The 20,153-nt window shown below is 43.7% G+C and overlaps 1 protein-coding gene across 16 annotated transcripts in view; it reads right to left on the bottom strand.

Moving 5' to 3' along the window:
• Positions 1-6,641, bottom strand: part of EGF (epidermal growth factor) — an 81,176-nt gene extending 74,535 nt beyond the window's left edge. For 6 of the 16 annotated variants that reach the window (XR_011501834.1, XR_011501831.1, XR_011501832.1 and 3 more), the window contains exon 1: positions 5,985-6,253. Coding sequence is in view for 9 of the 16 variants with exons in the window: in XM_070504571.1 (XP_070360672.1) it covers positions 5,985-6,111 (127 nt within the window). In the remaining 7 variants the exon portion in view is untranslated. Of the gene's footprint in view, positions 1-4,897; positions 5,093-5,984 lie in introns of all 16 variants that reach the window. The other 10 variants (XR_011501835.1, XM_070504573.1, XM_014839060.3 and 7 more) reach the window with 5 other exon arrangements.
• Between the last annotated feature and the right edge of the window lie 13,512 nt (positions 6,642-20,153).

The following is a 20,153-nucleotide window of genomic DNA, read 5'->3' as shown; positions in this document are numbered from 1 at the left end:
AGACAACCCGCAGCGCACCTTACAATCGCCGGCCAAGACCAGAGCTCCAAGCCTCAGTGCTGCCTCTCTTCTGACCTGGTCCACCAGGCCGAAGAAAGGACCCTCCTGCCAGCCTGGAATGCTGCAGTGCTCCCCAGCTGAGAGCGCCGACGTCTCCTCTCCAGGCGGTCCTCCCACCACCCCGGACCTGCCCCAGGAATCCTCACGTCTGTCTCACACATCACATCCTCCCATTGTGGGGAGAACAGGGAGATGATTGGTTTAAAACCTGTGGCCAGAATTTCTCTTCAGAGAAACAACTGTTTTGTTTATCGAAACACTTCCGGATGCTATTTAGTAATTTTCTTTTTCTAATTTAAAAAAGGAGGCCCAGAATGTGATGAGGAAAACAAAACTGGAGGAGAAAGAAGTCTAAAGTGCTCTGCATTAGGCCGTAGGCCGCGTGAGCTGGACTCAGGAGGCCCGAGGGCGGCTGGGGAAGGAAGATCCGCACAGCCCAGGGAGGACCACGGGCCGAGATGGAGACGGCGGAGCAGCCCCCCACCCCAGGAAGACAGAGGGCGTCTCTTCCACAGAGAACAATCGCTGAACTTTTAAGAACAAGAATGAAAAGCACTTTGTTTTCCTTGTTTGGTGACTGGCCCAGGACTTTTTGCGCCACGCCTTCAGTAAAGTCTGTACCCTCCCAGCCTGCAGTGCTGGCTCTCCAGAGAAGTCAAACAGGGTGTGCGGGGTGAGGGGATGGCGTGTGGGGAACGGACAGCGCCTGGGGGCAGCGACGCGCAGGGGTAGTCGATAACACAGTGGGAGGACCATGGGGTCACAGAGCCTTCCCTTCCACATCACCGTCCCCAGGCCCAGCAATCCTCCAAGACAGAGAGGGGAGACACTGGGTTCCCCAGAACATAGGATGGAGGCACAGGCCATTTTTATTTAAAAATCCTGTGGTATAGTGACCCCAGCGGGCCATAGAGCTTTGGAATTTCTGAAACTCCAGCCCATCCTTAGAGATGTGGTCCAGCCTTCTGGTCTTAATGGAAGAATTTCAGCATAACCCTACTGCAGGAGCGATCCTGGGGCACTGTTAGCCAACTTAGGAAGCAAATTTTATTTCTACCATTACACACTCTGAGAAAAGTCATTCACTATGAATAACTCCCCTTTACTTGAAAAAAAAAAAATTAGCAAACCTCTTTCTTATTTCTTCATGCTTAAGTGAAAGGAACTGAGCTAATAGCAAAGAAAGATAAAGCATTTACTCCATCACTGTACCGCTTCTCTAAAACGGTCTTCCCAAGGAGGATACGTACCACTTAGAGACTGTGAGATGGCTCATGATTGTGTCGAAAGAAAATATTAGAAATATTGTGTGTCGTATAAAGTTCATAATACTAGTATATATAGCATGTAAGTAACTGATAAATAAATAAACACATATTGGAAACATATGCCCACATGTTAATTTTTTTACAAATGGAATGGAATTTGGAGACTACTGATGTTAAAAAACCCCGACTATTCATACTAAACAAGCAATTATTTCAAATGGATTTTCAGGTGCAAATTTATAGATAGTAAATAAGATTTTGAGTTTACCTGAGCCAAATTACTAACCCATTTACTTTGGATGGAAAACGATCAACTACTTTCTCTACTCTGAACACAAGCAAATAATTCCCACCTTACAACTTCTAAAGTGAATGTCAAATATTTGGACAACCCCCAATTAGCCCAAAAATGTAAATTCATGTAAAGAACTAATTTATCATTCCTTTTTGCGCCCTAAACAGCTTTAAAAATCTTAGAGATGGGGCCAGCCTGGTGGCACAGCACTTAAGTTCACACACTCCACTTCAGCAGCCCGGGGTCCAGAGGTTCAGATCCCAGGTGCAGATCTATGCACCGCTTACCAAGCCACGCTGTGGTGGCATCCCACATATAAAATAGAGGAAAATGGGCACGGATGTTAGCACAGGGCCAATCTTCCTTAGCAAAAGGAGGAGGATTGACGGCAAATGTTAGCTCAGGGCTAATCTTCCTCAAAAAAATATCTTAGAGAAATTGGTTCCAAACATAAGGAAAAATATACAAGAAATTTAAATAATCTTATCAGTTTCAAGTGGCTTGTTTTTGCTGTTGTCATTAAATAAAATTAATACTGGTAAGAAATCTAACAAGCAGATTTAATTTGCACTCAGTGGAATTTTTTATCAGTTGATGTCACAGAAAAACAAACATTGGAGCCACAGTTGCACAAGGGCACTCACTCAAACCAGTTCCATATGTTTTTGTATTTTTAATAAACATTTCTTCTGAGGACAAAAATACAAGTTACGTATGTTGACATTATTTTGTCTGCAATTTTTTTTTTTTAAAGATTTTATTTTTTTCCTTTTTCTCCCCAAAGCCCCCCGGTACATAGTTGGATATTTTTCGTTGTGGGTCCTTCTAGCTGCGGCATGTGGGACACCGCCTCAGCGTGGTTTGATGAGCAGTGCCATGTCCGCGCCCAGGATTCGAACCAAGGAAACACTGGGCCACCTGCAGCGGAGCGTGCGAACTTAACCACTCGGCCACAGGGCCAGCCCCTTGTCTGCAATTTTTAGTGTTGTAAAACTACCATTAGGTTTCTCAATGTGGCATTTTTCCATGTGTAAAAAAATATTCAATTATTATAGACAAAACCAAGACACATTTAGAAAATATTACTATTACCACGAATAAAAGTAATTTTAACAATGATAAAAATATTAATAGCAGCTAAGACTTACTGAGTGCCGACTACATGCCAGCTCTCATCTGTGCACCTCCCACGTATTAACTTAGCGGTTCCACACCTGGGCTGCCCATTATGCCCATGAGAAGCACCAAGGGAAAGTGACAAAGACCACAATGCCCGGATTGCACCCCTAGACGAGACCCTGACCCAGATGCACTGGGTGCTAGCCCCGACATTGGCGATTCTGATGGACACTTGAACACAATCCCAAGAACAATCCTGGGAGAAAGGAGTACCTATCTTTATCTCCCAGCGAGGAAAATGAGACACATGGTTCACAAGCAGCAGGCCTGGGATTAGAACCCAGACCTGTCTCCAAACTTAAGCTCTTTACCACTAAGTTTAACTGCCCCTGGAAGACCACAAACCCCTCGGTACAGAGGGGTGGTTTCATCCACGTGGTGTGCATAACAGATCGTTTCTGTAATTTCTTTGCAGTTAGATTAAAAAAAAAACTTTTGCTCTGGCTGAAAAAACAAACAGGATTCTGATCATGGAATTACTCTGGTTTGCACATGACTGGGAAGCTGACCAAGCCTTAGCCGGTGCTGAAATCAGTGATTTCACTATTTACTGCTGAAAGTGATCCCCTGTTGGCTCCCTTAGTGCCCAGGACCCCTCGTGCAGCCAGCTCTCAGAGGCCTGGCTTGTCCTTCTTCCCCGCTCTTTATTTACCAAGAAAGTTCACACAAATAACGCAGCTCCAGACAGCAAACAGGAACAGTTCCTTTGTTCAACGGATATTTCTCTTCCAGGGCAAAGAGGCTTCAAAGTTCAGAAGCCACCTGCCAGCAGTTTTCTCCTTGCTCTCCTCACCTACTGTAGCTCAGACAGAAGCTAACAGAATACACAGCTGATCAAAAAAAGAAAGAAAAAGGCAGGCAGGGCGGGGGAGGGGGAAATGAAAAGAACACGCAATTCTGTGCTGTTGTCTGGCTGGCAGTCACATGAGCGACAATCTTGGGTCAAGTTACCTGAATCTTGTCAGACCACAAAGCTTTCTTCCTGCCGGGCCAGGCTGGCCAGCGGTGGTCTGTCTCAATGCCAAGGGTGAAAAATAAAGCAAGTAGAACTTAATTGGGGGAAAAATAGATGATGGCACCAAATCTATTTAGAGAGGAGAAACACTATCCTCTGAAATGCAGAGGGCACAGGGTGTGACCCAGGCAGTTATCAGCTAACATGAGACGGGAGTGTAAAGCAGGGAGTGCCTTGCAAGGAACCAGGGAGCAAAGAGGCAGAGTCACAAAGTGGCATCCAGACGTTCCACACTGTGTGGGGTCTGTGCCATGTCACTGCACTGTGCAAATAAGGCATCTCATGGTGCAATCTGATCAAAGAGATGTAGCCAAGAGGACACGTGTGCCAGGTGCATTTCATGTGTCACTTCACGTGTTCCCCACAACGATCCTGACAGGGGGTACCATTATTTCTCTGCGATATTCCAACATAGCTCAAGTATTAAGTAGGCAGCATGGATTTGAAACGAGGTGTGTTTGCTTCTAACACCTGTGCTCCTTCCACTATGTGTCACAGTCCCCCGAACTCTCTATCCTGGGTTTCAAGTTTACTTGGTGCAGTCAGCCTTGGTAAAGGCACTTCTGAGCACCAGCAGGGGTGCCAAGGAACAGGGGCACAGGCTCGCTTGCTAGCGAGAATCGTGTTGTTCCCCGAGACTCTGACGCAGTGCTCTCAAGTTCATTTCTGCCAGTTTTTTGCTCTCTTGGGCTCTGCTTCTTGACTGGCTCCCACATCTCCCCTCTCGTCTCATGCAGGTGGCAGTGCCTGACTCTGGTCACTTGCCAACTACTCTTGGGAAAATTCTCTGACCCCAGAGAGGCTCCCATCCATTCCACGTAACTGTGTCCAAAAACTTTTACTTCTGCCTCCAACAGCTGAGTAACAGGGTCATGGGGTCATTTTTGTCCTTTGTCACCCCTTTCTGTTGCTGTTCTCTAAGACTATGTGATCAGCAGGTCAGCAAGAATTTACAGAGTGCATCCTATGAAAGCAAGAATTTCCAGGTGCTGGGAACATAGAGACAACTAGCATCAGTCCTTCGTTCTAACACCTGAGGTTCTGCTCGCCTGTTGCAGTGAGTGCCGCCTGGAGACAGACCTGAGATGCTGAGCAAGGGCGCCACGTCATCGTCCCTAACGTCCTCACCGGGAGAGCCAGGCGGGCGCCTGCCGTCAGCAAACTGGCTCCGACTATTCCCTTTATTTCCACTGTTTTGTGCTGTCGTCCAGAGGTTTCTCTTCTGGAAACTTCACTGTATTTCCCTCAATCTACCTCTTTTGGGGAGTCAGATCCCTGTTCAAAAGGGCAAGAAGACAGGAAAGGAAAGTTAGGGCAGTTCATGCCTCTAACGGATGGAAATGGCTGCCTTGCTGGAGCAGCAGGTCAGAGACCTAGCCAAGAAATGAATAAAATGAATCAACAGTGAGAGAGACAGAGGGAGGGAGGGAGTGACGTTCTTATGGCAAAGTCCTTAGGAAGGATTGTTATTTGCATTCAGTAAAAGTCCTGTTTCCCTTGAATAAAAACCCATTTACTATGGGAGGGGGCATGACACGCTTTCTCATTGTCATTTCTTAGCAGTTCTCAAAGTTACAATGCACCTGCTACAAAAAAGACCCAGAGCTGTCAGAGCTTCAGAAGCAGGGGAGAGCGGAGAAAGGGGAGGAGGTTTAACCTGAAACTTCCCTTCACAGTGATGGAACCACATTTGTTCCCAACTCCCTTCCCATTTTTGACAGATTTTTTAGCAACTTCTGATTTCTTACTCCAAGTTATTAGAAGGAAGGATTTTTTTTCTTTATGGCTTATATAGAGACAATTTCAAAAAGAAGAAAGCCATCTGTTTCCCAGTTTCCAATATAAAGCCGATCAACTAAGTGTTCAGTTACTCCTCACGTCAGAATAAAGACGGAGGTTTCCGTGAAAAGCAGCACAGGGCTAGTGAAGAAGGGAGCACATGCCCACCCGCGCGGAGGAACAGACTGAGAGCCCTGACGTTCCATAGCTGGCAGCAGATCAGCTGAAACAGCCCAAATGTACATGCATCGGAGAATGAGAATTAAGCAAATAGACACACTCAAAGACACATCAGAAAGGAAAGAGCTGAAGTGCACAAGACGGAACGAGCAGGCATCCGGGGGCAGTTTCCAGGAAGATGTGCCCTCCTTTTAAGGGGATTACTTACCCACACAGGGAGAATGCCCCTTTCCCGAGGGAGGGCCTGCAGGACAGTCCCAGCGCGGCCGTGCGGAGACGCTAACGAAAGCAGCTGCAAAAACTGCTGGCAACAGAGTGCTAAGGAAGAGCAGCATAATCTTGAAGGCCCTGAACTTTCAATCCAAAGCACGTTGACTTTGCTTGAGCACAGCCCCACCAAGGGGGGCGTGTCTGACCCCCAGCGTGTCCCCCAAGGTCGGCCTGCGGCCCTGGGGCATCTCTCACTCTGCTGCTTTGCTGTTGTTTTCCTCCAGCTCCTTCTCCTGCAACTTAAGGCAGCGTCCAAATGCAGCCTGAAAGGGGCGCCCCCAGAAAGACTCCTGTGGCTAAGTTTTGGGGAAGCCAGGAAGAAATACCTGACACCCTCAGGACAAATTTCTCAGTTTAACAGCCACGATCTGGAGGCCTGCAGCCGACTTCACTGTGACAGGCACAGTGGCCAGGCAAACGCTAGAGAGAAAAAAGAAAGGAAAGAATTGATGGAAAGTTCCAGCCACGACCCTTGGACAAGGCTGAAAGAAAAAATAGGGAGATACGATTCCTCCCCAAACACGGTTTCCCTTTCTGAAAGGTAGAACGACTCCTTTTCCTTTTTAAAGCCCTTTTGGCTCCACCTCCTCTCTTCAGTGACACTTGAGCGAGCCTCTGTTTGAAAAGGCAAATGTGGACAATCCCATGCCACAGGAAAGCAGGGACAGCTGCCCACCAGGAGATAGCTGGCTGCTCCCCATCAATATTCCGGGCAGACCAGGGCGAGAGCAAATTAGGGGCTGTCATGCTGCTCCTGGTATCTTGGAGGCACCTGCTGAATATTGGCAACATTTTCACATCTCGAAGGCTGAAGACAAAGTTAAACCAGGCCGTGTAAATCAATGGTGAACAGCACTGCTTACAAGACTTATAAGAAGTGACCATTCACACGAGCAATACTAAAGAAAATTTACCGCAAGCTCATTATTTGAACAAAACATCAACACCTGTGCACATTCCTGGAGCTTAATCTCTTTTTCTCTCTCCTGTATATTTTATAGCGGAATTTGAAAAATTATTCTTTCCAAATCAAAGGGAAATCCCTGGAGCCAAATGAAGAGATAGAGAACGCACAGACACCTTTTCTTTCAGCGGGAGCGTAATAAAACATGGTGAGGGGCCAGGAGCGCAGAGAAAGGAGTGATTGTTATCATAGAGCCGTGCTGGCAACAATAAGCTGACTGTGCACAGTCTGGGGAACACTGGAAAGCCAGCACCACTGAGAGCCGTTCCTTCTCAGACAGATCAGACTATCTTTGCACATATCACTGACAGAAAATAAAAGCTTGAGGTACAGGTTAGCTGTCTCCTCCACCACTTTCTCCTTGGAGCAACAGCAGTGACTTCTTCAGGAGTACACCAGAAATATCCAGCTCAGGCTGACCATTCACATCAGATTTGATGAACAGTGGAAATTTCAGCCTGTTTACTTCATCCTGGAAAACAACCTTCATTGAAGTTGCCCAGAGGTAGTGTTCCAAGTGCTAGCCAAAATGTTGATAAAGCAACAGTCACAAAACTAAGTCACACAAGTGAACACCCGTCACAGGGAGAATGGCAACCACTCCAACCCTTTGACTCATATTTAATTATGTCCTCATCATTCCTCAAACACTGGGCCACTTTTCTGAAACAGCTAAAGTCAGGATTTCTCTGACTTCAGCCGGCCTCTGCCGGGTAGCTCTGACCCCTTATTTGGAGAAACAGAGCCTGGAGGCAGTAGGAGTCATGTGGGGGGTATATGGAATATTCCATTGCTTTCTGGACTCACTCAGACTCAGCACTCAGAGTGAGTGTGCCTCAAATACCCTGCACTAAGTCACTAACCTTGCTAACAAGCGTCCCCTTCAGCAAACGCGTTGCCAGTGTCACAGGTGACAGCATAGGAGAAGCTCAGAGGACCGTCCAGCATCAAGCTGCATTCAAGGAGGGGAGTGAGGAGAATGACATGAACACAAATATGAAATAATCCACAACTGAATTCTATCTGGATTTGGAATCTCTCAAAGTATTTTTGGTTTTAAAAGGGCTTGCTTTCTAATTATATGTCACCTGGGCTAATGTTGTCATTAAAATTGAGCATAAACCTCTTAGGAGATGATGGAGTCAACCTGTAGATGCCGAGACTGGCGACCATGTTAAAGACCAATCCCAGCTAACCCACAGACAATCTAGGGCTGCCTGGAGAGCAAAATCCTAGGAGAGGGTTACCCACCTAGAAAGGACTTCCAGAGATACTTAATAAGTCCACATTCTTACTTCCATATAAAATTGAACCTCTCCTGAGCAAATGAACAGCCTCCCTATTTTAAAGGTGCTCAGAAATCTATTGTAGCTTTATGAGTTTGAGTTGCCTAATGCCTTTTAGTTTCTGGGATTGAGTCAAAGTAACTAATTCATTGATTAACTAGATAGCTATATGTGAAAGGCACTGTATGGAGGACAAGAAATAGTCCCTAAGTTCAAGAGCTTGCTCAGGCCGTTGACCACGACAACCAAGAAGAGCTTCTGAGTGTAAGCTAATGAACGGCCAGTCCCCAGCCATTCTGGGGGTGTCGGGAAAGAAAGGGCGACAGCAACAAACTTCATGGAGTAACTAGGAAGCCTCAGACAGGCATGGAGAAGGACGAAGGCCAAGTTGACAACAGGATGTGTAACGGGACGGAAAAATAGTTGCTTATTTATTAGATCCTTAGCTCCTGAGGGGACACAGCTGGGTGGGAGGGAACCCTGCTGGCAGGTCAGTAAGAGAATTAGACGGCAGGGAGACGGCTCTGAATGCTTTTATGTGTGAGCGAACATCAGGAGCAGAAGGGACGTTATTGGGAGACTTGTTTGTGTGTGCTGTCACCATTCTAACTTTTCAGATAAAATTTCCTTACTGAGGCACAAAGCACCTGATTCTCTCAGGCTACAGATCTGCTGTACACACAGCGGCTATCAAGCATCACCACCACCACACCATCAACAGACTGCTCCCAACGTGCCAGGTGTGTAGCAAGTAGATGCCTTATTCATATCACCTCCAAACCTCAAGGCCACCTTGCAAGGTGGACATTACTGCCCCATTTCACAAACGATGACACTGAAGATCAGAAAGGCCGAGAAGTTTTCCCAACATCACACACATTTATGGAGGATATGAGCTCTGAAGTCATTATTCTCTCCTCTTTAGATAGTGTTTTTGATCAGAATGGACAGACTGGGGCATCATCAAAAGATAGAGCAAAACTTATACTGCACATATGGACATGCCCGCAGGAACCAGCAGTGACAGGCAGTGCGTTTCGGTGGGAGTGACTGCCAGGACTTCACTTGCCCCCGCAGAAACATACATGGGCCATTTCCCCAGCCGCTTCTCTCAATGACTATCAAGTGTATCAAGGGAGGTCCCACAAGGTTTGAAAACACTTCCAGAGAGAAAGCGGTTGACGTGTGTCTGGCATTCTTCGTGATTACTATGTGGCAGAAAGTGAAATGGTATTAAGGGGAAGAAATTAGAAGGAGGAGGCCCCGGGCACGGGAGTTAGCTACGAAGAGCAAGCTACATTTATCCAGGTGTGAAGAGCAGATGTAAAAGTGGTACTGAAAAAGGAGGGCACTTGGGCTCCTTGGTGTTTACCAAAAAGAGCTGAAAACTTATGTCCATAAAAAACCCTACACATGAATATTTATTGCAGCTTTATCATAATTGCCAAAAGTTCGAAGCAACAAGAAGTCCTTTAAAAGAGGAATGCATAACAAACTATGGTACATCCATACAATGGAATATCATTCAGGAATAAAATGAAATGAAACAGCAAGCCACTAAAGACATGAGGGAATCAGAAATGCATATTGCTAAGTGAAAGAAGCCAGTTTGAAAGGTCATACATAGTATGAGTCCGACTATCTGACATTCTGGAAAAGGCAAAACTACAGAGACAGTAAAAAGATCAGTGGTCCAGGGTTTGGAGGGGGGAGAGACCAAGAGGGGAGCACAAAGGAGTTTTAGGGCCGTGAAACTATTCTGTATGATGCAATAATGGTGGACACATGTCATTGTCCGTTTATCAAAACCTACAGAATGTACAACAAGAGCGAACCCTACTGTCAACGCTGGACTTCAGTCAATAATAACACACCAATACTGGCTCATCAATTATAACAGATGTAACACTCTAATGCAAGGTATTAATCATAGGAAAACTGGGAGGGGATATACGGGAGTTTTCTGTACTTTCTCACAATTTTTCTGTAAACCTAAAACTGCTTTTAAGAAAAATAGTCTATTAATTGTTTTGAAAGAGGGGAGTCACTACCCAATTAAGTAACACTATGCTTAGGGCACAGATGAAGTGACCATGCTTCTACGAAATGAAATCAGATTTTTAAAAGCACTTAGACAAGAAGTTTAAAAGAGGAATCCCGCCCTTGCCCCATTTTTCAGCTTAGTGCCCCCAGTTGCCTAAAAAGGTTCATCTGACCAAGAGGAAGAAGCACGCCTCCAGGAACTGGATATATAACAAAGAAGAGCATAACAATCCATAACGTACCATTTATAATTCCATGAAGCTGCAACAAAATCTAAATCTTAAAAAAAAGCTCATTTTAGGGGCCAGCCGGTGGCCAGTGGTTAAGTTCGTGGGTTGTGCTGCAGGCGGCCCGGTGTTTCCTGGGTTCGAATCCTGGGCGCCGACATGGCACTGCTCATCAAACCACGCTGAGGCGGCGTCCCACATGCCACAACTAGAAGGACCCACAACTAAGAATATACAACTACTTACTGGGGGACTTTGGGGAGAAAAAAGAAAAAAATAAAATCTTTAAAAAACATAACCTCATTTTAGACTGCACTGCATTTATTACTTAATCTTGGCATGCCTGTTGGTTCGCAACCTTGCGGGGTTCCGGGATGAAGTTTGACCGGGCCCCTGTGCACTCAGGGCGGGGAGAGAGTAAGAAAGAGGCAGCCCCCCGCCCCAGGTTGGGAGGTGGCAGGTGAAAGCAGCAGAGGACAGACTAGAGGCCTGTCTCGGGGCGTCAGAGCAGCAGATCTCCGCCCCCGCGCACCAGAACCTGAAAGTTTACATCGGCCTTCACGGGGCTCAGTCGCCCTCACCATGCAGACGGTCTCGACAACACGTTGCTCTCTCAAGGCCGCATCCGTGAACCACTCCGGGGATGGGGACGGTGGGCGCAGCGGATATTCCAAGAGCAAGGGAGCGGGGAGGAGCCCCCCGATCGCCGGGTCAGCCCTTGGGTCACCGGAGGTCACGTCCTCTCCACGACCTCCTCCAACGCTTCCTTCATCGTTCTCTTAAGTATTTTAACTTCTAAGGATGTCGAGATTTAGAGAAAGAACTCTGACTTTTCTGTCATCCACAATACAGTCCTTCCCGGCCCTTCCATCCCGCTGAATCCATAAGAAGCACAGTTCCATTAAGTACAGGGCATTTGCAGGCTTCAGGAGAGTACCAGCGCTGCTGTAAGCTTCATGTAATAAAACCACTTGCTGGAAACTAATGAAAATACAAACCATCGCTTGCAACTCTTCCTTTGCTCGAATTATATTTGTAAAACTGTGAAATACTATCTTTTTTTCCCTTCTTCTGTCTTCAAGAACAGAAATTATTTGGATGAAAACAATCCTGGATTACCTCTTAAAATTGGAAAGATGTACAAAATAGATGATGGAGAGAAAAGATTTGAGGGAATGATATATTTTTTAAATTTCAAATGCCAGAGAAACAAAATAAATTAAGTTGCCTTTATTTGGTTTTCCCAGCCTGACTTCCAATTGAGATACATTCACTTTTTATTTTTATTAAAGTGAAATTTAAATAAAGTGAGTGAACAGATCTTAAGTATAAAATCTGATGAGTTTTGGTAAATGTATATACACATTAAACCACTGCCTCAACCAAGATGTAAAATGTTTCCGTCACCACTGAAATTTCCTTTGTTCTCCCTCCGGTCAATCCCACCCACATCCACAGGCAACTATTGTTCTGATTTCTATCATCATAGGTTAGTTTTGTCTGCTCTTAAATGCAGTCATACGGTAGGTTCGCCTTTGTATCTGACTTCTGTTCAACATAATGTTTTTGATATTCATTCGTTGGTTGTGTGTATTGGCACTTCATTCTTCTGTATTGCTGGGAAGTACCCTTTTGTGTGAATATATCACAATTTGTTTAGCCATTCTCCTGTTGATAGATATTTAGATTGTTTCCGGGTCTATTTGGCTCAATGTTTTCATTTCTCTTCAGTTAATACCTAATTGCTGGTTCATAGGGCAGGTGTATGTTTAACTTCACAAGAAGCTGCCGAACGTTTTTCCAAATGTGGCTGCTCCATGTGATGCTCTCACCTGCAATGCACGTGAGCTCCAGTTGTTCCACATCCTCACCAATACATGGTACTGTCAGTCTTTTTGATTTTAACCATTTTTGTTGTTGGCGCCATGGAGTTGATGTAGAACCATGCCCGTTTTTTTTGCACCATCCTCTCATCTTCTGGCGCCACATCAGACAACGCTCTGCTGCTATTCCTAGGGTTTTCACAGCCCATTTCTCAGAAGTGGGTGGCCAGTTCCTTTTTTCTAGTCTGTGTTAGTCTGGAAGTTCTAACTGAAACCTGTCCACTCTGGTCCACCCTGGGTGACCATGCTGGCATTTGAAATACTAGTGGCATAGTTTTCAACATGCAACCCCTACAGTGTGACAACCAGCAGTTGGGTGGTGTGGTTCCCTGATGGGGACACAAACCTGGGCTGCTGTGGTAAGAGTGCTGAACCTTAACCACTAGACCTCTAGAGTAACTAACGATTTTAGTAGATGGGACTTAACATCGCATTGTAATTTTAATTGGCCTTCCCCAGATGAATCATGGTGTTGACCGTCTTTTCATATGTTAATCGATCATTCACGTATCTTCTTTTATGAGATGTCTATTCAAATCTTTTATTCAAATCATTCAAATCTGTCTATTCAAATAATTTCTTTGAGTTTTTTTTAATTTTTTAATTTTTAAAATTCATTTGTAGTTCTTTATGTATATACTGGATACAAATCCAGATCTATGTATTACAAATATTTTCTCCTAGTCCATGGCTTGTCTGTTCATTTGCTTAATAATGTCTGTTGATGAGCAGAACACTTTAATTTTGATAAAGTCCAATTTATCAATTTTTCTATTTATGGTTACATTTTGTGTGTGTGTTTTCTCTAATAAATTATCACCTACTCCAAGCTCTCAATATATTCTCCTGTTTTTTTTTCTAGGCTCTTTTAGAGCTTTAGCTTTTATTTTGGGGTTTGTGATTCACTTTTATTAACGTTTGTACACTGTGTGAGGTTGGAGTTGAAGTTCATTGTTCCCCACATATATATTCATTATAGTTCAATTTGGGAAGAACTGACATCTTAAGAATATTAAGTCTCCCAATCTATGAACATTATTCTCCACCTGTTTAGGTCTTCTTTAATTTCTTTCATCAGTGTTATTTACTTTTCGGTATAGAGCTTTATACATCTTTTTATTTGCATTTCATGTTTTTTGAATTCTCTTAAATGAGTGATTCTTTCCATTTTATTTTCTAGTTATTTGTTTCTCCTTTATAGAAATAAAAGTGAGTTTTATATATGGACTTTGTATCCTGCAACCTTGCTAATTATTTCATCATATAAGAAGTTTTTTCATTGAGTCTAAAGCCTAATGTTTTGCCCACAATCCTAGAGGTAAAATTAAAAATATGACACAAAGTCATGTTTTTCTCTCAAACAGCAGCTTCCTTTGCTTGTCATCAGTTAGGAGCCATCCTCAGGAAGAAGATTGGAAAGGAAGGCTTGCTTGTGATCCCTGTGAAACGTAGACGTTAACTCCATTTCATGGAAGGTAAATCTGAGGAGAGAGAAGTTAAGGATCTTACCGAAAGTCTCAGAGCCATTACGTGATGGAGATGGACGCAAACTCCATGTCTGTCTGACTCCGGAGCAGGTGCTTGAGCCACGACCCTCTAGGGCTTCTTCTATTTCACTAATAATGCTAAGATGAGCACCCATCCCACATGCCAGCTCCTGAGACCAGGACGCCAACAGGAAAATACGGGCTATCACATCCATCCTTCTCTTCTGTTTCATCAACTTCTTTGGTGTCTCCCCTACATTTCAAATTCCACCTGATGCGATCTCTCTGGCTGCTAGCGATTGCCATAATTTGTGCTCTTTGAGAAATGAAGTAGTCTTTCTCAGTGATCCATAAAGATGTGCCTGGAAATAATAAGAAAAATAGGCAGCCATTACATTAAATAAATAAATGTCCTGACCTTCAAGGAAGTTTAATCAGTACTCAAGACAGGGAAGTCAAATGTGAATGTAAGAAAACAATTCCAAGAATGAATGTGAGTGAATGTTTGTGGAATAGCCAGTAAAGGTGTTATTCCAAATTCTACACAAAGACTTGAAGTATATTGGGGAAAGAAAAGAGGAAGAGATTTAGCCTCTTTTGCCGAGCCCAAGACTTCCTGGAGCAATTTTTAATAGACTGAGTCTCAGCTCCTGTGACAGCTCAGCTGATTTAAACCTACGTCATGGGAAGGATCCGTTCTCTCATAGCCACCTTTGGCTCCGTGTCCCTGGTGCATCCACGTATTCATTTTAGCCCTTTCATGAAATGTATCTGCTAAGCCAAGAATGACAAAATTATGCAGTTCTGGCTTTGTACAGATGACGCCTCTTGTGTGCAGTATTTTTTTCACTATACGTTAGAATCTGACTGCCTTATTTATTGAAAGGAAAGTGACATTGTTTCCAGGGAGTTTGGAAACCAACTGTAATCTTCGTTCTTAATCCCCTCCAACAAAAGAGATTTTGAAATAAAATGGAACTCACCATGCATATATATATACAAGTAAAATTATAACCTCAGCACCCTCGTGTGCGCTGGGGCAAAAAGAAGAATTGAGATTATCATACCTGGGTCTTAGGCTACAGCTTGTCCAAAACGTAACTTCCAGAAGAAGGCATCTGCTTTACAATTATGCCCAAAATGTGACTGCCTGGCCCATTCACAACATGAGAGACTTTGCCACGATTCCTGGATTATATTCTTATTCTATATGTTAAGAAAGGATATATTTTGTTTCTCACCAGTTGATAAGTGGTTAGTTTAACATAACACATATGTTGATCTTGTATGAAAATAAGTCTGACCTTTAAAAGCCAGCTTGCATTTGGTACAACCCTTTTAGCAAGCAATTTGGCAACACGTTTCAGAGCCATAAAAATATTCATGGGCAGCGACCATGTAATCTCAGTCTTGGCAATTTCTCCCTAAAGGAATAATCTCTCCACTAAAAAAAGAAGTCATAATCATACAAATCGGTATTATAATGTTATTCATGGTAGCAAAAATTAGAAACAGTTTTCATTTATAATAACAGAAATAGTTAAGAAACTATTATGAGAATATGATATAGGCACTAAAAGGGAAGTGTTTACCACAATATTAACAGAAAAAAAACAAACTGTTATCTATCCTATGATTATAGTATTCATTATTTTGCATAACAGATAAGAAACAGAACAATTGAAAATGGTTTGTTTGAACAGGCAGCGAGATTATGGGTTTTCTCCCTTTTTAGTCTAAGATTTTATTGTTTAAAGTTGTAGTTTTAAAGAGACTTAGTGAGATAGCTGCTGCCCTTGGATGAAGAGCGTTATGTTCAGTTCTCCTGCAGCCTAAACCCCCGCCCTCAGGTCTACTGCCTCTGACGGCGCTCTCCCTCTGCTGCTTTACTCACAAAAAGCAAAACCATGTTTAGAATATAACTCCCTTAGAGTGTTTCCCCTCCTCCAGCAGAGCCTGCTTACGGTACCCAGAATTCCATCTGGAACTCAAGGCAAGGGTTCTATACCTCATCTCTGGAGTTCATGAACATTCGGGAGTCCAAAACACACACTCTGTTTGTGTGTATGGAGACATAAATTAAGATAAAATGATTCTCCAAAGGATGCTTGGTTTAAAACTTCTCTCTATATTGCCCATTATTAGCAAACTAATTTTTATCCAACATTTGACATATTTCCAGCATAGAAAGAGAAGCACAAAGCCTCAACAGGATAGTTTTCCCTGACAATTACTAAGAGGTAGATGCTTACTTGACATCATTATTGAAAGTAGGCAAATGTGGATAGATACAAGTGCTTAATCAGTACTGTTTCACATGATAATTTTATATTCCTACCTTACTTAATCAGTTTCCCTTCAGTCAGCCTTTTGATGTGTTTGTATAGATTTACTGAAGCACTCACCATTCGTTTTGAGAACGTTTGCAGTCGGCCCATCACTGTGTCTCTTCAAGGCCAGACTTTCCATCACTTCCTGTCAAGCTTGTCTACTTAATAGTGTTAAACGTTTCTCTTTTCTTCAAATGAGTGTTAAATAATGTAATGTGATTATGAACTTTTAAAACAAATTTCCATGTGGAATGTTTCATGCGTAGCAAGTATTAGATCTATAATCTGAGTCTTCAAGGAGAGCAGTTGGTCTCAGGAATCATCATTCTCTGAAGAAAAAGTAAATGCCTAGAGCAGAAAACATGGCCCCCAGGAGGGTAGTCAAAGCTGGATTATATTGGCCTGGGGATTAAAAGACAAAGGCAGCTGTCTGAGAAGGGACCAGATGCAGGGGTGATTGAGGAAATTACCATTCTCTCCCCTCTGTCCTGTTCTGTTGTGTAGTGGGGGCATGAAACCACAGTTAGGTCTAACAACGGCACGCTGGGCATCAAAGTGAAGATCATGCTGCCTTGGGACCCACGCGGTAAGAATGGCCCTAAGAAGCCCCTGTCTGACCATGTGAGCATGTGGAACTCAAAGATGAGATGCTGCCACCACCCCCACCTTGGAATAGAAGAGTGGGAAACCAGAGATGCCTGCCCTGCTCCAGCCAGTACCCACAATATAACAGCGTCTCCTTGGCAGCTGGATCTGGAGTCTGGATGTTGCTCTATAAAGACCTTTAATAAAATCTTTTTAAAAGATTTTTAAAAAAAATGCAAAGGCAGGATTTGGGGTTGTAAATTGAAGATTTTTGCATTTATGGGGAAAAATATAATTTTTTATCTCCCACATTTACTGAGAGGAGTACCAAAAGCATAGAAATCACTTTAAAAGTTGGAAATCATTTTTTAATGGATCAATGATAATTCCTACATGAAAATTATAGGATCTCCTGGATTTGAAAAATGTTTATCATAGGCTTGGCGTTTATCTGAGGGGTTGGTGCAGTTTCAATTTTTCTTGCAATGCTACAGGAATCAGGTTCTATTTCCTAAGCCAAAGAACTCTGGGGAAAAACAACTACATTAATTAACCCATGATCACATAGCTAAGAAAGCTTGTGCTTGGAACAGTACCTGGATATTATGAATTTCCCATTTCCTTTTATGACTCTGAAATTATTACTGCTTGATGACTGGCTTATTTCTATTTGTGCTCCTACCAGACTCCTAAGTCACATGATCAACCATACATCTTGTCACTACAGAGATGGTGCCTGGCACAGAGCAGGCACTCAGTATACCTTTGTCAAGTGAAGAAATGAGTGACTAGTGGGTTAGGAGTAAAAAGAAGTAGAGGAAAACACCTTGCAGTGTGTGTGCGTCGTATATATACACACACACAAGTATAGAGACTCTCAGAAGTCTACCACAGGCAAATAGTTTCCAAAAACCCAATAATAGCAAAATCTTCCATGAAATGACTGTTTATGTAGAGTGCCTTTCCCTCATGGAAGTCATCCCCAAAAAGCAGCTCTCATCTAAGGTAAAAACCCATCTGATCATTCGGAAAATTCTGAGGAATCCCCAAGGGGAACAGAGGTGCATCACTTCTACCCTAGAAGGAAATGAGGCCACTGGGAAGGGAAGCAGTGCACCCATGTGAGGAGCCCTGTGACCCCACACAACCTCTCAGCTGCCCAGGGAGCAAAGCCAACATGCAGATCCCAACCTCAAATGCCATGATGAGAGAGAGAATCTAGTGTGTGCCATCTGAGTCCCATCGCCAGAGACACACCCAGTTTTCTATCACAGCTGTTGTGCTGTTCTTGGATGGGGACAAGCAGGAGGCTGACAGAGCAAAGTCAGAGGACATAGGAGTGAATTTGGTGCCTGGACTCACTTAATATTTGAACAAATTGATCTTTGCTAGAATTAATCCATTTTAAGCTGGAACTTCATTTGATGGCTCTGTTCCTATTTTTTCCAGCATGCCACACTTCTTGGAGCAATTCACCCTTACTATACTTAACATTCACCTGGAAGTTACTGATAAAATCAAGAAACAAATCAAGAATTAGAGAACACCTGAGCTCACCAAAATCCAATAATAGGCCTTTTACTTAGTTTCCTGTAAACACGCAATTTATTCTTAAAGGAATAAAGGAGAATTTTCAGCACCTAGCAGTCTATTTCACAAGCTTTTTTTATGTTTCTGAACACCCAGGTAATCACGTTCCTGAGGAGGGTGACATTTCTGGCGTACAGAGAGAATGGTATTCACACTGTTTCCCCGATCACATTTACTGCCTGGGGCCAAGAATGTCCTGCTGACTGCTCAGGGAACTGTATCTCACCTGAAATCCCCTCAGATTGCATGCCTTTGTTTTATCCTGATTATGTGGAGTCAAATTCTATGGGACATTTAGTCCATCAAATCTTAACCAAATACTGTTCTCCTAGTCTAACATCTGGCTTTGAGTAATTCACCTGCATGAAAGTGAGGAAACCTGGATGCCAATAGTGGCTCCGACCTTGGATAAGACTTACTCTTCTGGGTGCTGGTTTCCTTCTCTGTAGGCTAAGAGGTCCGAACCAGATGACTTCTAAGATGTCTTTTGGCTCAAAGAAAGTCTGTGCTGTGATTGGTAACACAAGGGACTGTCAATTACAGTTCATCATTCATCTACTGAAAGGAAGAAGTCATATGGAACCATGGAGAGCCAGTTCAACATGTTCTGTTACCAAAAAGAGGGAAACGAGGGCCATAGGAAAAAAGATGTCCCAGCTAGTTAGTGAACAACACACACACACACTCACCCCCATGGGCACTTACGCAAGCTTTAGATTGTGAACTCTTTGAGGACTGTCCACTCCAAAGCGTTTTATGGTAGACACCCCATGAGTGTTTGCTGGACGTCGCTGCATAAAATGCTTCTAGAAGAATGTATGAGCTGTGGGGTAAACCAAAAATTTGCCTCTCCTCTGCTCCGTGTTCTATGCCCCTTCCAGATTTCCCTCCAATAGTTCATAAACACAAACCCCAATACCTACGTGGAGTTCACAGTGACAGCCTTATTCCTGGAGGTGCGCTCAATCTCAGTATATAGGAAGCCCTGGTGAAGGCAGATTAGCAAAGACAGTTTGGACTGAGGCCAGAATGAGACTTAATGCTTCCTCCCCTCTAGCCTTGGGCACCACTGGGACAAAGAATGGGTCAACAAAGAGACTGAGCATGTGGAGGATAGCCACCCAGGCACCCACAGAGCAAACGAGTGGGTCTGTCCCATCCTGGCCTGGGTGTGTGCACCACACAAGACCCGATGCCACAGAAGACATCTGGTCCCAACCAATCTAGGAGGTGAGCAGTGCAGGAGAGGGGGCTTCCCGTTTGCGAGGCTGCTGCCTGGGACCAGGACCCTGTTGATGCCTGACCTTCACCATTCCCATGAGCAGATCCTCCTCCCTTGCAGAAGAGGCTTGAAGAAGGGGAGAGAAAAAAAATAGAAAGGAAAAAAACACCAAAAGAGCTCGCCATTAACAACTGCTTCCATGAAAATATCAAAATAGAAAAGCAGATTTTCTCCCCTTGAGAATGAAACCATTATCCGAATTGTGAAGAATTTAAATCAAATAAGATATATGAAATCCTTTTTTTTTTAGCAGAATACTACTTAAATGGTTGTACTGGTTTTACAAAACAAAAATTATTAAGCATATTTGAGTGATTTATATAGGCCCATTAAGAATTTTTAGTTCAGGGGCTGGCCCCATGGCCAAGTGGTTAAGTTTGAGCACTCGGCTTCAGCGGAATCCTGGGCGCAGACACGGCACTGCTCATCA

This window comes from Equus asinus, chromosome 3 (assembly GCF_041296235.1).
Source record: "Equus asinus isolate D_3611 breed Donkey chromosome 3, EquAss-T2T_v2, whole genome shotgun sequence".
Classification (NCBI taxonomy): domain Eukaryota; kingdom Metazoa; phylum Chordata; class Mammalia; order Perissodactyla; family Equidae; genus Equus; species Equus asinus.
Note: the sequence above shows the minus strand (reverse complement) of the source record. Positions and strands in the feature narration are given on the sequence as shown.